Below are 21,477 nucleotides of genomic sequence, written 5' to 3'. Positions count from 1 at the left end.
TTGAGTGGGTAACACATGCATATCCCAGGTGGCTCAGTGATAAAGAACCCGTTGGCTCAGTGATAAAGAACCCGCCTGTCAATGCAGGAGACCCAGGTTCAATCCCTGGGTCAAAAAGATCCCCTGGAGAAGGAAATGGCAACCCACTCCAATATTCTTGCCTGGGAAATCCCATGGATGAGGAGCCTAGCTACAGTCCATGTAGTCCATGGGTCACTCTTTGTGACCCCATGGGCTACAGTCCATGGGGTCACAAAGAGTCAGACATGACTGAAGCTACTGAGCACACACACACACACAGAGGCTTGTCAAATTCTACAAAACCAATGTAATAAATTGATCTCCTGGGTCTGAATCCTGGCTCTCCCACTTACTATGTGGCTTCAGAAGCTTCTGAGCCTCTCCTTTTTCCTCATATACAAGATGGAAGCAATATACTACTTATCATATAGGGTTATTGTAGAGATAAATGAGATAGCATGAAAAGCACTTAGAACAGCAGCTGCCTCACTGAAAAGCTCACTACCTTTTAGATCGCTGCTGCTGTTCAGTTGCTCAGTTGTGTCTGGCTATCTGTGACCCATGGACGGCAGCACACCAGGCTTCCTGTCCTTCACTACCTCCCAGAGTTTGCTCAAACTCATGTCCATTGAGTCGGTGATGCCATCTCACCATCTCCTCCTCTGTCACTCCCTTCTCCTCCTGCACTCAGTCTTTCTCAGCATTAGGGTCTTTTCCTTTTACCCACTTCTCCTCAAACTGTTTTCCTTGACCCGCCATTTTGCTGAAGGTGATTAAGGCCAAAGATAAATTATAATCCACCAAAGAATACCGAAACTTGAGGCGGGAGAACCACCTGAAGCGTGACAAATGCAAGAGATGTTTCACAAATCAAAGCAATGTTTTCAGTCTGTTTGTCACATCTATGAATTCTGTGGGCACCTTCCAGAAATAACACACATGTTGTTAAATTGATCTTGAACAAGTCTTAGGAATGTCAAGGAAGTGCTTGACTCTTTCAGAAGAGAAAGCACTGCAAAAAAATCCCCAAAACTACTCTCTGAACTTTCAGGAATGAGACTGTCGGAGTCCTCAGATCACAAGCAACACAGAACAGTCTCCACCAGGAGGGCCGGCCTCGGAGCGCCAGGCCAGGGACTCGGGGATTTACGCTGCTCTGGGTGTTCTTTTGTTTCCACGTATAATATGGAATGTGGGGAAATACAGGAGTGTGTTTTTGTAGTGTTACATTTACTTCTGTGTGTGTGTGATAATTTCCATGTTTTAATTTGTATTGGGTTGGCCAGAAGGTTCGTTCGGGTTTTTCCACAAGATGCAATGGAGAAATCTGAATGAAATTTTTGGGCAACCCAACAGTTAAAAGGCCAGAATACAGCCTTAAATAGTATAGTATAGAATTATTGTTACAAATATTCTTTCTACAGTGAAGCAAAGTGTACCTCATTGGGTGAAAAGCTCTGACATGTAATATGAACAAAGAATTACGATTCTGCCAAGCCTCTTCTTGTTTTGCCTCACTTAATTGAAATACAAATGACAGCATTTTAAAATTTTATAAAAGTATCATACAGAGATAATCGAAAGAGTAATTTTTTAAAAAGAAAACAATTAGATATACCACAAACTGCAACTATGGTACATATTGAATATTGTACCAAATGAATTCTTTTTTTTTTTTGATGCCTATTGTAATCGCTTTGTTAAAAATAGGCAAAAACAAAACAAAACTAAACAATAACCAAACACCTAAAGATGGCTCTGGGAACATACCTTCTCTGGCTGTGTACTCGTTATCTTCAATCACTCGAGCAAGACCAAAGTCTGCGATTTTGCACATGAGAGACTCAGAGACTAACACATTAGCGGCTCGTAGGTCTCTGTGGATGTAGTTTTTCCTCTCGATGTACGCCATTCCCTCGGCGATCTGGAAACAGAACAAGGCTTTCCTTTAGACGTTCTACTTAGGCCCAGAGAGGAAAATCAGAAAGCTTTTGAGTTCTTGTAGATATTTTGATGGTTCAAGTTTTTCAAACAAAGGGTAAATTACAATCGCCCCCTTGAGTCCTCTCTAAAATAACTGCTCCTCCAAATCTCCAATGATGAAAATCAGTCTCAACATGATTATTTAAGTTGTCTCAACCTTTCTGAATGTGTGGAGGTCCTTTTGAAGACTCTGTAGATACAAGTACGTCATTGTCCCAGCTTTTCAGAAGTGAAAACAGAGCCGGGGGAGTGATGTGCTAACAGACCCAAGAGCAGGCTGTACCTGTCACCACATATTCATGCAAGAAAAGTTGATTCTAGATTCCATTAGCCAGAGTAGTCTCTGATTTCTTCCTGCTGTTGTGAAATAGAGAAACAGAGCTGGATTTACTGGTGTCCCTGTCACCACATCCCTGCTGTACAGTTAGTCGACTGCCCACAGGACCCAGGCTCCAAGCTGTCTCTGCACAGTCCCTCCAGGATGAGCAGAAAGAGTCACCCAGACACAAAGCTGACGGATGGCAGGAGAGAAGCAATGAGCCGAAGATAAAACAGGGGAGGTGAAACCACTACACAGCAATTACTGGAAAATCGGGTTAAGGAATCAAAATAGGGTTATTTAGGAAAACATTACCAAATTATTAAGAATCAAGAAGTAAGAAAGGAAGGGAGTAAGGGAGGGATGGAGGGTGGGAGAGGAAGGAAAGAGAGAGGGATGAATGAAGGAAGGGAGGAAGGGAAGGACCAAGGAGCTGTGTCTGGTGAGCAGTTAGAGGGAAAACTAATTAGGATTACTTCACACAGGAATGAGTGTATTCTGCAAATTCTACCTTGAATTCCAGGCAGCTCAGGGTGGCGGACCTGACTCCTTCCTAACTCCATCCTCAACAGCATCCTCCTTATCATTCATCAAAGGCCAGTTCAGCCAGGTGCTGCGGCTCAGCAAAGGCTTAGCTCCTTACTACATGCAATGCTTCTCCTGACTCCAATGACTACAGACTGGGACTATAGACTCCAAAGACTGGACAGGGAACCAGGAAGAGCCGAGGTTTGCTGTGATTCCAAAGCAAGCTGGACACTCCATCAGGGACACTCGCCAGACACGTCTCCAGAATGTGACCCACCACTCCGAGGAGCCCAGGGGACACAGGCTGAATCTCTAACCTGGTGCACCAAGGACTCATGTTTCTCTCATTCTCGGTGACGGATCTGAATGCTCAATTCATGAAAAGCAACCTGGGAACTTGTTGGTAAGGCTCTTCTTACACACTCACCGAGTTCTGCATTTACACAAACCTGAATGCATTTTTAAAAAACATGATTCTCTGAAATAACAACAGACTTGCAGCAAGTCCCACTTATTCTGGCTTTCTTTTTCATCTCAGGGTTTGTTAAGGAGCTCATATTGCAAATAATAATAACAGCGCTCACTGAGATGAAGATTCGAAACAATAGCATTCGCCAAGTGGAATAAACAATGGATATGAGAGCATAACAAAAGCTTTTGGATAGGACTTGTTCTGAGGTCACAAAAGACTACAATTCTCTTTTTATATAAAATGTACTATTTCCCTGGTCTGTATGCATTGGTCTTTCTGGGTTTCTTTCTTTCTTTTAAACCTTAATCTTTGTTTTTTGTTTGGTTGTTGTATTTACTTTGACTAAAGTAAAACCAGCTCTATTTCTCTATTTCGCAACACCAGGAAGAAATCAGAGACCACTCTGGCTAATGGGATCCAGGATCAACTTTCCTTGCGTGAATATGTTCTACCTCCTCTGGGCCACTTAGTCTAGCAGCTGTCAGCATGGAAGAAAGAGCTGTTGCATAAATACATCACCCCCAGGCTCAGCCATCCTCCGGGCCCCAAGGAGCGGGGGATGGTGCTCACCCTCCACTTTCTTTTTAATTAAATTATAGTTCATTTACAAAGTTCCAGTCGTAACTTACCGCAAAGTGACTCAGTTATACCTGTATATTGGATTGGCCAAAAAATTCATTCCGGTTTGTCATAAGACCTTATGGAAAAATTGAATGAACTTTTTGGCCAACTCAATACATGTGTATTCTTTTTCAGATTCTTACCATTGTAGGTAATTACAAGATATTGAATATAGTTTCCTGCACTCTACAGCAGGTCCTTGGTGTTTATCTATTTTATATATAGTAGCATGGATGTGGGGCTTCCCAGGTGCTCAGTGGGTACAAAATCTGCCTGCAATGCAGGAAATGGGGAGACTCAGGTTTGATCCCTGGTTTGGGAAGATTCCCTGGAGGAGAGCATGGCAACCCACTCCAGTATTCTTGCCTGGAGAATCCTATGGACAGAGGAGCCTGGTGGGCTATAGTCCATAAGGTCGTGAAGAGTCAGACACGACTGAAGTGACTTAATATGCATGGATGCATGCACACAGCATGTATCTGTTAATCCCACCAGCTTGGGAAAGGTGAACTGTGAAGGAGTTAGGTGGAGTTGCTCAGGTCTGATGAGGACAGAATCTGATTCAGGAAGATGCCTTTGCACCCAGAGGTATTTTACATAAATGATGATGATGATAATAAGGTGGCTGACTGACAGGTAAATAGATAGATATATAGAGAGATGGTAATAACCATCACTTCTCCCAGCACTAAAGGGGCGCTTTTTATGCACCAGACACTGTTTTACCTTCATTAAACCTACTTCACATTTCATCTGAAAACAATCTATCAGGAAAGTTTTATTTTCATTATACACATGCGAATGAGACTTAAAGAGGCACAGGAACCTCCTGAAAGTCACAGAGGGAGGGAGAGAGCCAGGACTGACACCCAGGAGGGCTGACCTCCAGGTCACATCCCAGAATGTCCCATCAGCAAGAGAGCTCACAATTAGATGCTTCTGGAACTCAAATTTTTCATCAAGAGGAAACTATTCTGCTGAGAAGAGAAAAGAATGCTTTTGACGTTTCATCTTAGAATTCATTGTTGATAAGCCCAAATTTCACAGCTCAGAAATGCTATCACAAACCCTCCCCAGGCAGAGTTCAGGAAGGACATACAAGCTTGGACATGCATGGGTTGTCTTTGTCTGGAACAGTGCTTCTCAGCCTTTTTTCATTATCACCCTCTAAGGAGAAAAATTGGAGGGCAAGAGGAGAATGGAGTGGCAGAGGATAAGATGGTTGGATGGTATCACTGACTCAATGGACATAAGTTTGAGCAAACTCTGGGAGATAGTGGAGGACAGAGGAGCCTGGCATGCTGCAGTTCATGGGGTCGCAAAGAGTTGGACATGATTTAGTAACTGAACAACAACAACAAAATACCAAGAAATAGGATTTTGTCCAGTAGGTCTGAGCTGTGGAGGGCCACAGAAATATCTAAGCTTTCCTCCTCCCCCATGAACAAATTCTGAGTCCCATGGGGGCAATCTTGCCCCATTTTGAATTCTCGGTCTAGAAGCTAAATTAAGCAAAGAAGGTATAAAGTCCATTTTTCCCTATGACTCAAAAGTGGCAAATAAGATGGATGATGATATATTCTTGGCTTGGATGAGGTTAACACTCTGTCAGAATGAAAATAACCAGGCTAAAATTAAGCAGGAAAATATTCTTTCATTCAAGTAGTCCTATATATTGTGAAAAAAAGCAATAACTATCTTTCCTTTTGGAAAATTCGACAAGGCTGAAAGGAAATTATTTTCCTAGAGTCATGCCACAGGTTAGCACAATGGTTTGGAAGTGACTTCAATTTCCCTTCTGCTCATTTAGCAGTTAAATTCAGTTTTAACCCTTATGACCATATTTCTTAACTCTCTCGCTGGCTGTGTCCCTGGGCCTCTTATGTTAACCCAGTTCTCACCCTAAACCACCTAAACCTGCATCCCTAAGAGTGAGGCCTCCCTGGCTGGTTGTGATGGGCAGCCCAGGTGCAGAACTGCCTTGGCCCTTGTCGCTTCCCAGGAGCTTGACTCTGATCCTGATTTATTCAGTAAGAACCCAGATTTTAATAAGCTCTTTGTCTGCACAGTGAACTTGAAGAAGCATTGCATTAGATCCAGTGCTTTTAACTTCAGCTGTCTTAGGATTTGAAGTGCTAGACAGACTGGCATGAAATCTCAGTCTCAGCCTCATGAATGGATGGACGATAGTCCTCCTAAGGCTGGGGAAAGGAGGTCCCCACACAACTCAACTGAGGAGAAATAAGGAGCAAGATGACCACAGCCGGCAGGAAGGAGCCCAGGCAGAGAGGCGAGGGTGCCAAACGGGGGCTGATGGCCCAGATGGTGGGCAGCACAGAACATGTGTCCTGAGCTTCTGTTTCTTTTGTAACTTAGGGAGAACACTAGGCTCACAGCTCAGAGGCAGGGAAACTGGAACCTCTTCCTGCACATCAAGGTTCTGGGGTCAGGCCGTTATTGACAGGGCTTAGAAAACTGATTTAACCTCTCAGCTTTAAATAGTCGGAGGGGATTCTCTACCTCTTGAGCCACGTCGGCATCACGCCAGCATCAGGCTCAGTGATGCGCAAACATGAGAAAACCTTGACTTTCTGAACCACCTGCCAACACTAAAGAAGAACTAAAAATGTCTCTTTCTCCATGGGCTAATTTCCAACTCTGTACTAGAGAGTCTGTGTGTGAAGCAAGTGGAAATTTGAAGTAAAAACCTCCCCTATGACTTAAAATGAGAATAATCATACAAGGAGACAAGGTTGGTGATGTGTCTGGACTCTTGGTTTAAAGCTACCTTGATTGACGGTCACATGGGCTGGCCATTTCCTGAGGTCAAATAGCGTGGCAGGCATACATGTCTAGTTCCTCTTTTTCTACCATCAATGGAAATATATGGTGACATTTTCTCTCTTTAATGTTTCTGTGTGCAGGTGTGTGTGTGTGTGTGTGTGCCTGTAAACTATCCCAAGAAGACAGGGAGGAACCACTTGGGAGTGAACCACTGGGACCCCCACCTGAGCAGTAACCCAGCAGCTTCTGGCAACATTTCCCAGGCATCTGGTACCCAGTAAAAGTTCTAGGCACTGAGAAGACATTAAAAATGATGCTTCCTGAGTTAGAGGTCAATCTCATCTTGCATGCGTGCATGCTCAGTTGCTTCAGTCATGTCCAACTCTTTGAGACCAAATGGACTGTAGCCTGTCAGGTTCCTCTGTCCATGGGATTCTCCAGGCAAGACTACTGCAGCGGGTAGCCATTCCCTGCTCCAGGGGATCTTCCTGACCTGGGGCTCGAACCTGGGGCTCCTGCATTGCAGGCAGATTCTGCACCACTGAACCATGAGGGAAGCCCCAATCTCATCATGGGGCTAAATAAGCAGACCCCCAGCCTCTGGCTGTTCTCCAGGGAGGCCTTTCAACATGCTGTGAGAAGACAAAGTGTGACCATTGGGCGACTGCCAAGCAGCTTCCCAGACAGGACCAGAGAGGAGGCTCTGACCCCACATACCGGGAAGCCGCTGTTCTGAGAAACGGGCGAGTAACAGGCTATCTTGCTCAATGAGTAATTTGTAAAATTTTAATGAGCAGAGCCCACATGAGACAGAGCGGATGGAATAAAGGAACCTAATTGACGGACTTGCTGTGATTTCTCGAGCAAAGCTAAAATCTGCCCCAGGAAATTCCAGCCCGAAAGAAAACTGGAACTGAAAACCCAGCCTGTCTTCGAATTGGCCAGTTGGAAAACATTTGTCACTTAGATGAGCAGTGAGAGAGAAAGAGCAAAAACCTGCCAGAAAGCAGGAAAGACTGAACTTTGGTTTTCTTGCGGCATGTCGTGGCACCTGTCCCATGAGGCATTGTTTGCCTTACTCTCTAGATACGTACTTTCTTCCTACACTTGGGAAAAATAGAATTCAAATAATTAATCACTTGCAAAAACCCTAGGGAGATTACAAAATAATAATAGTGTTAATATTAATAAGCTGAAACCGAAGCAAAGGGTAAAAGCCTCTCAAGCCTATCTGAAGGGTTCTCTCCATCACCCTGGGGTTAATCCTAAATGGATCTGAAAAGACCATTTCATGACAAAAGGAAAATAAAATGCAGAGAAAACAGTCTTTAAAAAGAAAGTTTAAGTAAGAACACATTTCCTTGGCACTCCAAATGGTACAGCATTTACTTTGTGGCAGGTGATACTTCCTATAGATGTACTTTTCTATCAATATTCACTGAGCCTCCATACTGGATCCCTGCACTCTTTAGTCCATAATTTGGATGAAGGAAGGGATGGCTTAGAGAGCTCATTCCTTGCTATGTTGGAGCATCACATTTCTTAGAAATTATGTTTTAGCTTTATTGGGTTATTAAAAACATTCTTCTTTATTCCTCTTTTTCCAGCAAAACTTCTAAGAAATAATGGAAACCATGGCTTTGATGCTGATGGTGATGACAACGGAGATGATGACGAGGACGGTGGGGACAGTGACGGTGATGATGACAAGAGGGGCGGTAATGATGACAGCCACCATGTATTGGCTGCTCACTCTGCCCAGGCACCTCACCAGGCATTTATAATCCCTAAAATAAGCCTGGGAAGTAGCCAACATTCCTAGTAAAGCTGAGTCTTGGAGAAGTGAGATTTTTTCCCCTAGACAGACTTGGATTTGAATCCAAAGCTGGCTGGTCCTACCCCCTGTGCCCTTAATTATGTATCTGTACTAGCTTTTTCCTTTTAAAAGGGCTACAAACTGTAGAATGCTTGCAAGTTGACATCAGGGGAAAGGAGAGAAAGGAGAAATAATAACTAGATCATGTAACAAATGGCCACACTAAAGTGAGCAGTCTGTAATATCTTCATAGCTGAAAGATGAGGGCAGAGTTTGACACATACAAACTTAGGGCTGGTGAGGTTCTCTGATAGATCAAAATTTAATCGGTTCAGGGACTTCCCTGGTGATCCAGTGGTTAAGAATTTGTTTTCCAATGCAGGAGATAGGGGTTTGATCCCTGGTTGGGGAACTAATATCACACATGCTACGGGGCAACTAGACAGCCCGTGCATTGTAGCTGGAGAATTCTTTATGCCACAGTGAAGACCCAGTTTAGCCAAATTAAAAAAAAAAATCAATCCAAAAGCATGCAAGGACCCACAAAGCCTCAGGAAGACACAATTTCCACACAGACAGCATCACAAAATAATCATACTTAAAGCAGTAAGTTTCCATCAAAGAGATTTATCGTCATTAGCAGAAAAGAAAGAGCCATTTGTCAACTAATTCTCATAGACTTTTTCCTGCAAAAATTTACTGGACCAGCTCATATCCATTAGGACAGTTGTTATAAAAACAGTCAAACAACAACAAAAAGAAAATAAACAGTGTTGAGAAAGTAGAGAAATTAGCTATTGCTGATGGGAATGTAGAATGGTACAGCCACTGTAGAAACCAGAATGAGTGTTCTTCAAAAAATTCAACATAGGATTACTGCACAATCCATCAATTCCACTACTGGGTATAAAGCCCAAAGAACCAAAAGTAGATAGTTAACATTTGCACAATCTTGGACAGATGCACCCCTGATCATAGGAGCACTATTCACGATAGCCAAAAGGTAGAAACAACTCAAGTGTCCGTCAGTGGGCGAAATTAAAAAAAAAACAAAACAAATTGCAGTCTATACAAACAATGGAGTATGATTCAGCCATAAGAAGGAACAGAATTCTAACACAGACTACGACCCGGATAAACCCTGAGGACAGTAAGCTAAGAGAAGTAAATAAGCCATAAATCATTAAGAAGGGCAAATACTGAACGATTCCACTCATGCAAGGCACTTAGAGGATCACATTCACAGAAAGGCGAGTGATGGCTGCTGAGGGCCGGAGCAAGGGAGGAGCAGAGTAGCGTTTCATGGGTGCACAGTGTCAGTTCGGCAGGATGAAAAGGGTTCTGGAGATAGATGGCGGTGATGTCCACACAGCAGTGGGAATGCCACTGCAAACCGGATGCCACTGAACTGTGCGTTTAATAATGGATGAAATGGTAAACTTTACGTTATGTGTATTTTATCACAGTTGAAACATAAAACGGGGAGCTTCCAGCCGTGGGAAAGCAGGAACAGAAGGCGGAGAGTCTGCTGGATGCTGCAGACTGGGCCACACCCACCGCACCGCACTGCGCAGTGCATTCTGCGGCTTGTGGTGGCACCCTGGCCAGGGACGCCCATGCACACCTGGGGGGACCACGTCAAACTGGGCAGTGGTCAGGGCTCCTCCCATACCACTTCCTCCCCAGGCCACTCCTCAATCTAACCTCAAATAGACCTGGCTGTGATGTGAATACACAACCAGGGATCAGCAGGAAGTAGACCAACAACGCCTCAGAAGATAGTCAGATGGTTGTGACTGTGCGTCAGAGACTTACAGTAAGTCATCTTGGGTTTTATACAAAACAGGGCAAGTTTCTTCTCAAAATCTCAACTTTTCCACTCTATGAAATGCGATAAGAATAGCATCACCTGAGAGAGTCCAGATGAGACTGAAAAGGAGAATGCAAGACCACTCAATGCAAGATGGAGATGAATGATTCCTAACATTAATACATCCTACTGTACAGCACATGAATCTCTGCTCAGTGCTATGTGGCAGCCTGGATGGGAGGGGAGTTTGGGGGAGAATGGATACACATATATGTACAGCTGAGTCCCTCTGCTGTCCACCTGAAACTACCACAGTATTGTTAATTGGCTATACTCCAGTATAAAATAAAAAGTTTAAATGGTAAAAAAAAAAAAAAAAAGACGAAATGGGATCATAGCAAATAGTAGTGATTTCCCTTTTTTTTTAAGCAATTTTTTTTTTTACTGTGGGAAAATGTACATAACATAAAATTTACTATTTAAACCACAAAAAAATTATTACTACTACTGTTAATAATCCCTGGAGAAGGGCAAGGCAATCCACTCCAGTATTCTTGCCTGGAGAATTTCATGGACAGAGGAGCCTGGCAGGCTACCGTCTGCCAGGTAGGACGGGTCATAAAGAGTCGCATACGACTGAAGCGACTGAGCACGCACTGTTAATAATAAGACCCACATCCAGATGTGGTCGTATTGGTGAATGGAAAGTAGGGCTGATCTCCAAGGGGCAGTGGGCAGAACGCTGCACACAGGTGCCCGAGTGCAGCCTTGCTCACACTGCCTCCCCTGCTGAGCGGCTGCCATCACCCTTGGGAGGATCTGGAGCTGGACTCCATGTCCACTGATGGGTTCCCTGGTATCAGCTGCCTGAGGCTGAAAAGGGATGACCTGGCAATGATCACCTCCTCCCAGTCAGGTCAGGGACTCCCCACTCTGTACCCCCAGGAGAGGGCAGTGAATAACCGACACTAAGATCAGAAATCTCCTTCGCTTACTGTCCCCTCTTCTGCATCAATTTCACTGCTGCTACTGTTATCAAGACGACCTACTCTGACCTGCGGCTAATGAACTGTGCTTATCACCTTAGAAGGAGAAGAAGGAAGCAAAATGTTCTCAACTTATCCCAAGGATGGAGGAATGAGACAAAAGCCACTGGGTCTTCTGCCCAAGCTTTTACAGGGCCAGATCAATGTTGCCTCTAAGGAGGAATGTGGCCTGACGGGGTTTGCCCCACACACCTCCAGCAGAGGGACAAGTCGCGGGATGCAAATGTGCAAATCTGCTCAATGAAAACTAAAACTGTCAAGTGACTTGAAAACATTCCTACTCTGATCTTATTATGTGGCAACTGGGGCATAAGGAAACAGGTGCAGTAAGTAAAGAAAGGTTTTGTTACTTGTATTAATGGAAAAGTGGAGATTCCCCAAACATAAACCAAGGAATGGTAAGGAAATCACGGTACAGTTACAGGAATAGAATACTATACTTTAATAGGTACATACATGTTGATGGAGAATTAAAACTAAAAAAAGGTTTAGTTTATATCTATTTATTTGGCTGTGTTGAGTCTTAGCTGCAGCATGTGGGATCTAGTTTCCTGATCAAAGATCAAACCCAGACCCCCTGCATTGGGAGCATGGGGCCCTAGCCACTGAACCACGAGGGAAGTCCCTGGAGAGTTCTTAAGTAAATGAAAAACTGTAATATTCAGTTCAATACATATAACATAGCACATATGGTACAAAGCTAATATGCAATGAAAAGAATAATTAGAAAGGATGGATAATGATGAACTAATAACAAAAAAAAATGGTTAAAAGCTTAAAGAAAGAATTCCCAGAAAAATAAACTGCAAACAAAGAATAAATATAGGAAAGGATGCATGATTTCATCTATACTACATACACACAACTGACAATAAAGAAACAGTGCATGCCCGCCAAGTTGCTTCAGTCATGTCTGACTCTCTTGCAAACCCCTGGACTGTTGCCTGACAGGGTCCCCTGTCCATAGAATTCTCCAGGCGAGAATAATGGAGTGGGTAGCCATACCCTCCTCCAGGGGACCTTCCCAACCCAGGGATCAAACCCAGGTGTCCTATATTGTAGGCAGATTCTTTACCGTCTGAGCCACCACGGAAGCATCCTGAATTTAGGGTGGGCCCTAAACCAAAACTGAGGCCAGGAGAAGAGGGCGACAGATGACGAGATGGTTGGATGGCATCACTGACTCAAGGGACATGAATCTGGGCAAACTCCAGGAGATAGTGAAGAATAGGGAGGCCTGGAATGCTGCAGTCCATGGGGTTGCAAAGAGTCGGACATGCCTTAGCAACTGAACAACAACTAAACCAATGAGCAGTGTTGTTTTAAGAGAAGACACATGGAGAGACACACGGAGAGGAGAAGGCCTGTGAAGAAAAAGTGATGCTCTGGCAAGTCAGGGAATTCTAGGAACCACCAGGAGGCAGAAGAGGCAGGAGGATCCTCCACTAGAACCTCTGGAGGGAGTGCAGCCGGCTGACACACTGATGTAGGACGTCTGGCCTCCAGAACTGTGAGAGGATAAAAATTCCCGATGGTTTGGCTACCCAGTTGGTGGTAGCTGGTTATGTCAGCCCTAGGGAAGTACACTGTGCTCTCAATGAGATCACTCAGGAGGTGAATCTGGAGAAAGAGGAGGTCCGAGAACTGACTTCGGGGACCTTCCAGTGTTTAAATGCTGGGAGCTGAGGAGGAAACTGTCAGTGAAGTGGGAGGACACCCAGAGAGCAGTGTCCCACAAGTCAAGTGAAGAGGAATGTCTGGGAGGAGAGAGAGATCAAGCATGCCGCTGTGAGTCTGAGGAATGCCCTTGGACTTGTGTCATGGGGTCACCGAGATGACTTGTCCAGAGCTGTTTGCTCGAGAGCTGTTGGGCTTGAAAGAGAGCCGGAGGGGAAGAATTGTGAAGAGAGAATGTGGTCCTTCAAGGACCTTTGTCGTGATGGGGTGGAGTGAACTGGAGGTAGAGGCAGCTGGAGAGGGGTGTGGAGGAGAAGGGGCGCTGTATCATGGTTCCTATGGGAACGGCACAGAAATGAAGGGAAAACAGCAGGGCAGAATTTCTAGGGCAATGTCTTGAAAGGAGGGCTTCCCAGGTGGCTTGGTGGTAAAGAATCAGCCTGCAATGCCAGAGATGTGGGTTCGATTCTTGGGTTGGGAAAACCCTTTGGAGAAGGAAATGGCAACCCACTCCAGTATTCTTGCCTGGAGAATTCCAGGGACAGAGGAACCTGGTGGGCTACAGTCCATGGGGTTGCAGAGTCAGACATGACTGAAGTGACTAAACGCGCACACACGTCTTGAAGGAAGAGGGGACAGGTCTTGGTGCCCAGTGCAGGTGGCCTCAGTCAGGAAGCAGTGAGCGTGCTGGCTTCTCCTTCCCAGGGACCGACAGCAAGTGACCCAGGAGAGCGGGAGGGGGAGGGGTTTCGGTCTGGGGACACGTGTGTGTGAGTGGGGTCCCTAGGCAGCTCGACCCCTGGTCTAGAAGCAGAAGAGCCAGCGCCTTCCGTCAGCAGTGGTCACGGCTGGTGCACACACATGGGGGCTCAACAGGTGAAGGGCTGGGCTTGACCCAAGCGTAAGTGATAAAGGAGGGGACAGGCGGTGCACAGAAGCCAGGTCAGGGGAGAAAAGAAACATGGGGGGCGTGCAGAGGAGGAAACATGGAGGCCTGGAGCAGGAGCCAGGCAGATGCGGGGTGGGGGACGAAGGGCAGGAATGGGGGCCCGGGGGCAGAGTCTCTGGCCATAACCATGGTGGGGCTCCAGCACGTGAGAACAGAGTCCTGGGGGAGAGGAAGTCAAGAAACAGAAGGACTGAGTGTGAGGGTCTACATGCCTGGATGGCCACCAACAGTGGCTGGGGCTCTGGGGGATGGAGGGGGTGCCTGGGCGAGTGTCGCGCTGAGAGGCAGTGCCTGGGGATCCTGGGGATGGATGGTGGGCTGGTGGATCTCAAAGCCGGGGGTCCAGAAAAGGGGAGATGGAAGGTGTGGAAACGATGAAGAAGAGCAGCTAAAACATACGGCTGCCAACCTGAGTATAATATGATGGTTACCAACCAACGTGCAGGTGGTTCTCCAGCTCAGAGCAGCTCAGATAGTGATGTCATAGACACGACTGTGTGTGTGTGTGTGTGTAACAGGTAACAAGGGCTAGAAACCCCAGTTGCTAAGAAAAGCCTGCCAGCCCCTTCGCTCCTTGAATTCCAGCCTTAAAGGAATCTGAATGGCACTAGAGAGGAAAAACTCGTCCATTTAAAAGTGTTTTCCCGATTAAAAGCATCCGCCACTGGCTGCCATGTGCAACATTTCATTTATAGTTTCTCATCCCCCTGGAGTTCTTTACTCCACAGAGAGTGGAAACAAGTCAGCTCTTTGTCTTTTCAGAAAGGCCTGGCTACTTCTGTTCTACTTCCTTCTTTTTCTCTCACTGTGATTTTGACCAATCATGTGAGCTTGGTAAAGGGAAGTCAGCACGGTCAGAGGGAGGGGAGAAAGTAATGTACCAGGAACATGTTTCATGGGTAAATCCGCCTGAAGAGTGGCCCAGAAAACACCAGAAACACAGGCTCTTCTAATTACTCATTCAGAGTCACGCGAAGCAGGCTCTGTTGTTTTAAACTGAACATGGGCAGCCCCTGCGTGGGTCAGTGCAGTCATTCGACAAATATTTATTGAGTACCTATTGCATGCAAGGCACTGTGCTGAGTGTCTGGGACACAGAGATAAACCAAAACTGCCCAAATATTCACACTGCAGTAGGTGCACTGAAAGAAATAGAAAAGAGAGAGTGGGTGGTCTCCAAGAGTGGGCTTGGGAGAGACACTGAGATAGGACCCTGGTGGGCTGCAAACCTGAAGAAGCCTAGGGCCGTCTTCATCAGGAATTTTTTGGCTTCCCTGGTGGCTCAGATGGTAAAGAATCTGCCTGCAGTGCGGGAGACCTGGGTTTGATCCTTGGGTCGGGAAGATGCCCAGGAGAAGGAAATGGCAACCTACTCCAGTATTCTTGCCAGGAGGGTTTGCTCAAGGATAAGCCCACTGCCACTAGGGTAGGGGGCCGGGCAGGACCTATGAGCCCACCATCTGGGGCTACATCCTCGGGCAGGGCTCTGGGGGAGCTGGAGGCTGAGGAACGGGTCTCGGTGCACGGAGGGGGCAAGGCTGCAGGGTGGCACCTGTGGCAGGGCACCATGTGGCCCTGGGCATCACCTCTCTGCTCTGGTGGCCCTGTGGTCACAGAGTTGCCCTTCTGGCCTTTGAGCAGGACCCCAGGCTGAAAGTGAAGCTGGGGAAAGTGCCTCCAGCTCCACCTTGACCTCAAAATGAACGCCAAAGACAACAAACTCCTCTTAAATTGGGGATGGAGTGACTTTTGGCGACTCAGTTTTAAGCCTTCTGAAGCCAGGGAGTGAGGTAACACAAGTGTCTTAAAGCAGGTATTCCATGGGTGGGGAAGGAAGGACTCATCTGTGAAAGGCTACAAAAGCATCTAAAGATTTTGGGTAAAGGTCACTTGAAGTCATTTTCTTCCATTTTTTTTCCTGCATAGAAAAAGTCAATATGAAACTGCTTTTAAAAACAACGACCAAACGATTCAATTCAAGAAATACCAGGTATCAATTGTTTGGAGAGCATGACTGAGAGAGGCCAGGAGGGGCGTGGGGTGGGCACAGGGAGGAGGAGCAGTCAGGTCTAGGGAGGAGGCTCCGGAGGCAAAGGAAGGGATTCCAGGAATCAGGGACAGAGGAGAAGACCCCGAAACAGAGAAGGGGATGAGGCCCCAGCTCAGCTTCCACTGAAATCATCACTGGAAACCATCCAGCTGTTACCGGGGGGCTTCCTTGTTGCTGGTGGCACCCGTCCAGACGATTTTGTGGAATTGACCATTTCTGCAGACTGGTGGTTCCAACTCAGAGTTATTACAAGGGATGCCCTATCTATACCCTGTTTTCTTGATCAGTAGATACTTCAATGAGGGCAGACTCAGACACTCTAATGTCAAAGACTTTTGTACTAAACAGGCTGAGAATTACATGATCGTAGACTGAGGTATCTGACCTGCCTTGTTCCTCAATTTCCAATTTAAATGTGTCCTACCCTTTAACACGAGAAGGCAAAATGTATCTTGAGTATAATCACGATGTGACACAAAGACCTGCATCTTGGCAAAAGAGATTCTTTGGGGGAAAAAAAAACTAGAGATATTATTAATTCTGAAAATCAAAATCTATAAAAGGAGAAAATACATATCAGCAAAATGTCAGGTGCAGATGACCACAGGGCAATTCTGATCATGAAATTACAGTGGGGTGCAGAGGAAAGGACCAGTTATCTAGAGTCAGAGGAGCCACAGTGGAGCCCAGCAATTCTACCACTAGCTGTAACCTTGGACAAGTCCAAGGTCACCCCTCCATCTGTAAAATGTATCGAAGTGAAAGTGAAGTCGCTCAGTCGTGTCCGACTCTTTGCGACCCCATGGATGGTAACCTACCAGGCTCCGCAGTCCATGGGATTTTCCAAGCAAGAATACTGGAGTGGGCTGCCATTTCCTTCTCCGGGGGATCTTCCCAACCCAGGGATTGAACCTGGGTCTCCTGCATTGCAGACAGACGCTTTACCGTCTGAGCCACTAAACAACAATATAAATGCTTTCAAGGTTCTTGGGCTTGAGTTAAATGATGGAGGTAGAACTGTTTTATCATCCAGAAAGAGTTAAAGAGATGTTACTTGCTGCCATGATTATAACAACAACTTTGATTTTCCCACTTTTACTGCAGTTTTGTTGTTGCTCAGTCGCTAAGCACTGTCTTTTTGTGACCCATGGACTGCAGCATGCCACAACTTCGTTACGGTGAAGGGGCTTGTGTAAGCCAATGAAGCTGTGAGCCATGCTGTTCGGGGCCACCCAAGATGGATGGCTGGTTCATAGTGAAGAGTTCTGACAAAACACGGTCCACTGGAGGAGGAAATGGCAACCCACTCCAATATTCCTGCCCGGAAAATGCCATGGACAGTATTGCAGCTTTACTCACACATAACTGCGTGTTCTTTGACTTTTGGTACTTTTTATACCCCCAAAGCTCAAGAAATGTCTTGATTCCCCTGAATTACAAGATGATTTATCTGACCTCCATATTGCAACTGTGAAGTCCCAACTTCCTTTCCTTCTCTGTTTGATGAGTCTACAAGCCCATTTCCATCTCTGCTGAAGGAAATTCCCACAGATTTCACCCACTCCTCTTTCCAAGTTCATTTTTTTCTCTTACATGAGGCAAGGGCTGGAAAGCAGTTGGACAAAGTTTCTCTGCTTTGAAAGTATCAAACTTCCTTTGCAAAGGGGTCATTTTTCTACTTCAGCACAAGATGGTTTTAATACCAGAAAAGCACTGGATACGGCTGACTCAGTTGGGATTTCTTAATCTCCACTAAGTGGAGAGGAAGACGGGTGGCTGGAGAGGTGGGTTGGTTGATGACACTGGAGCTCCGAGGAACCTTTCAGAACTCATCCTGAGACAGGAAGTGATGAAATCAGCTCTCACAACTCACTTCCTATCTTGACGGGCCCTGAGGGAGCTTGCGGAGGGGAGTGGAGCATGGGGAAGTGGCTGGTGGGGAGAGGGAAGAATTGCTGAGAGGAGAGTCTGGGAAAAGTCCCAACACTGCCCCTCACATGCCCCACCCTCACCCCTGCTTCCTTATTCTTCTGGGGCTGGGAATCAGTCAACTGGTTTATTTCTGCTCTCAGTCTACTGTTGCAAAAACTACTGAATTTAACCATAGCCTCTTGTGAATACTCAGTTTCCCAGATCTCTGATGCTACTGACAGTGCAAATGGAAGAAAGAAAGCATAGAAGTGTTTTATAGGTTACTGATCGTTGAGTTCAAATACCACTCAGACTCACCAGTGCTTCTGTTTTACCCCATTTCCGCTTTCAATAGCCTAGTGGAGGTAAGGGGTAAGAAGGTTGGATTATTAGCAACCTGGGTGTCCTGTGTCACCTTATTGATTGTTGTTGTTTAGTCGCTGAGTCGTGTCCGACTTTTTGCCACCCCGTCAGGCTCCTCTGTCCACGGGATTTCCCAGGCAAGAATACTGGAATGGGTTGCCATTTCCTTCTCCATTTGTCACCTTGGGGCAGCTTTATGAATATTTACTATTCTCAAGTTATTCACTATGGGAAAGCGACAATGTTCATTACCGGCACATGATGGAGGGGAAAAGGAGAAACAATTCAGAGATGACTTTCTTTGTACAGAGATGGTTTCAGAAAGGCCCATGAAGACGGAGGAGGGTGGGGAGCGCCAGTCACAAAGGGAACTGACTATCACAGAGGGATGGGGTGGCCGGCATGGTTGACAGCAATCGGATGCGTGCGGTGTAGGATTTCAAATGGAAACTGAGGCATACATGCCCCACCCTCACTGCCAAGGTGCAGGTCCCTCCAATATTAGAATAAGAAAAGCCAAGAGCAGATGAAATGGGTGACAGTTAATAACAGACAACAGGAGATCTCAGTAGCTCCCCCTAGAGGGGAGGGCTGGGGGGGAGTTGAGGCGAGGTTTGCCCTGTGAACAAAGATGGTCTCAAGGAGATGCAATTCGGTTGTAAGGACCTTGAGCTTTGCGCTGACCTCGCCTGCTAGGGGCTCCCTGGTGCTGCCGACCCTCCACAGACACTCAATTCTCCTGCTCTTAAACTAGACGTGGTTCCCGGCAGTCACTGCTGGGAGAGCCAGCCTGAGACGGATGAAGAAGAGCATCATCCTGTGCGATGGATGCAGTACGCTGGCTTGGACCATGACCAGGGGTGGGTGCCTCAATTGCTCCCTGGCCCCTCCTGGAACCCACAGTCTGAAAGTTAAAGATTAGAGATGGAGGCCTTGACTTGAACCTTAAGAACTATGTCAAGATAAGGTTTTATAAGATAAGCTATACAAAACCAGATACAAAGATAAGATAAGTGTGACAAGATAAGTCCTACCCAGACATAGCACACAACCCGATGTGCTAATTTCCACCCTACAGAACGGCAGGCAAGAATGACCCTGAGAACCCGGACAGGGATGACCATCCAGGCCTCCAGGCCACATGCCCTCCTCCTCCACAGCCCCCTCCCCCTTCTGAGAGGCAGGTGCATAAGCCCTTATGACACACCTCAATGTCCGCATCCAGTGGGGACTCCCATGTCACCAGCCTTGGCAGGGCTCCCCCGCCTCGTATAATGGTGCCGAGAGTGACACGGGCTCATGAGCCTCTGCCTTTGAGACAGGACAGGACCCCTGACTCCTGTCCGTGCGGGGTCCAGAGCTGAGCCCAAGTCATCTCTCCTCTCACTCCCCAGCAGTGGTTTTCAAAGCGTGGGCCTGGGGACTCCCCTGGAGGTCCAGTGGTTAAGACTGTGCCTTCTGATGCAGGGGGTGCAGGTTCAATTCCTGGTAGGGGAGCTAAGACCCCACATGCCTCTCAGCCAAAAGACCAAAACATAAAACAAGCAATGTTGTAACGAAGTCAATCAAGACTTTAAAAATGATCCACATCAAAAAATCTTAAAAAAAAAAAACAAAACACAAAAAAACTGTTGGCCCAGAGCTTGGGGGTCCCACAGAGCCTCACAGGGGCGGCTTAGAGAGTTTGAGAAGACGGTTCAAAAGTCAGGGTGGCCTCCCCAGCCTCCATAACAATTTTTCTTCTTGCCACACTAGATATTGGAGTTGCAGATGCCGTTTGAATTGCCTACTGGGATAAGGAACCTGTAGAGAGCCCCAGCTGTGCAGACGAGGTGAGGGCTAAGCAGGATGACTTGCTCACTCGCCTTTACTGCAGGGAGGGGGACAGTCTCCCCCAGGGTCTCTTCAGTGTCCCCCACTGGCTCTGAAGCACCCAGTTCATGCCAGCTCATTTGACTCTACCCTCAACACCTCTCCTTGAAGCAGGAATGACCACGCCCCTTAAACAGGTGAAGACACCAACCCAAAGAGGCAAAGGCGTCTTGACAGTGGCCACCAAGTGGCTGAGTATTGGCATCAGCTCAGTCCACGATGCTGGGCTCCGACTCTGCCCGCTGACACTCTGCTGCACAGGGTGTGCTCGGGGCCTTTCCTACTCAAACTGCTTTACCTGCGGACTAATTTGTTCCTCTGGTCTCATCTTCCCAGAAAGTTAAAAAAGGAAGGTGTTAGTCGCTCAGTCATGTCTGACTCTATGTGATCCCATGGGCTGTAGACCTCCAGGCTCCTCTGTCCATGGGATTCTCCAGGCAAGAATACTGGAGTGGGTTGCCATGCCCTCCTCCAGGGGCTCTGCCCAACCCAGGGATTAAACCCACATCTCTTGCATGACAGGCAGATTCTCTACCACTGAGCCACCTAGGCAGCCGGAGGCTAGTACTAGAAGTCTTACAAATGAACATTTCTCAGAATTCTAAAGACACATCCAACAAGAAGGAGTGAAAGTGGGGTAGACAGGGAAGGAAAACAGTTCTGTTTCCCAGAACACTGAGGCATCAGAACTTAGTAACTTAAACACTACATATAGGTCACTGAGAAGGTGCCATGCTTATACTGCATGGAGTTCATCTCCAGAATGCACGAAAGTGATCAGCTCAGTGGTGCTGTTTCTATCTTTCATGCAGAAATGAATACAAGTATAAAGAGGTGGACTGGGTCAGACACAAGAGCATCCATGTCATCATTCAACACGTGCACACACATTCCAAGAGAAACACCCATCGCCACCTCCAAGGACCTGTCCTTCGAAGGTCTACTAGGAAACACAACCCTAATGCCTTCCCCCTGAAAGTGCAGTTCCATCCCGAGTATGAAGCAGGGGGACATTTACAGTGCTTTACAGCTGCTTTTTCATATGTCACCTGAGCAGAGAAGTCAATCAGCTTCGGAAGCAGCACCTTGCCCCCCTCATCGCTCTTCAGGAAATCCAGCAAACTGCCTGTTGATGAAGAAGAGCAAATCAGTGCAGTTCAAACATGCACACACACAAAGAAATCCAAACAAAATTCAAATGATCATTCCGACTGGCAGGGCAGGGAGGACGGACCAGGTGAAATGACTGCTTTAC

The 21,477-nt window shown here is 46.5% G+C and overlaps 1 protein-coding gene across 4 annotated transcripts in view; it reads right to left on the bottom strand.

The window, feature by feature from the left end:
* The window catches only part of LYN (LYN proto-oncogene, Src family tyrosine kinase), a 109,235-nt gene that overhangs the window by 4,807 nt on the left and 82,951 nt on the right, over positions 1–21,477 (bottom strand). For all 4 annotated transcript variants that reach the window (XM_070802555.1, XM_070802556.1, XM_019973921.2 and 1 more), the window contains exons 10-11: positions 21,272–21,348; positions 1,792–1,945 (exon numbers count right to left, since the gene is read on the bottom strand). In XM_070802555.1, coding sequence (XP_070658656.1) covers positions 1,792–1,945; positions 21,272–21,348 — 231 coding nt within the window. The remainder of the gene's footprint in view (positions 1–1,791; positions 1,946–21,271; positions 21,349–21,477) is intronic.

Source organism: Bos indicus, chromosome 14 (genome assembly GCF_029378745.1).
Source record: "Bos indicus isolate NIAB-ARS_2022 breed Sahiwal x Tharparkar chromosome 14, NIAB-ARS_B.indTharparkar_mat_pri_1.0, whole genome shotgun sequence".
Classification (NCBI taxonomy): domain Eukaryota; kingdom Metazoa; phylum Chordata; class Mammalia; order Artiodactyla; family Bovidae; genus Bos; species Bos indicus.
This window is presented reverse-complemented; position numbering and strand designations above follow the sequence as displayed.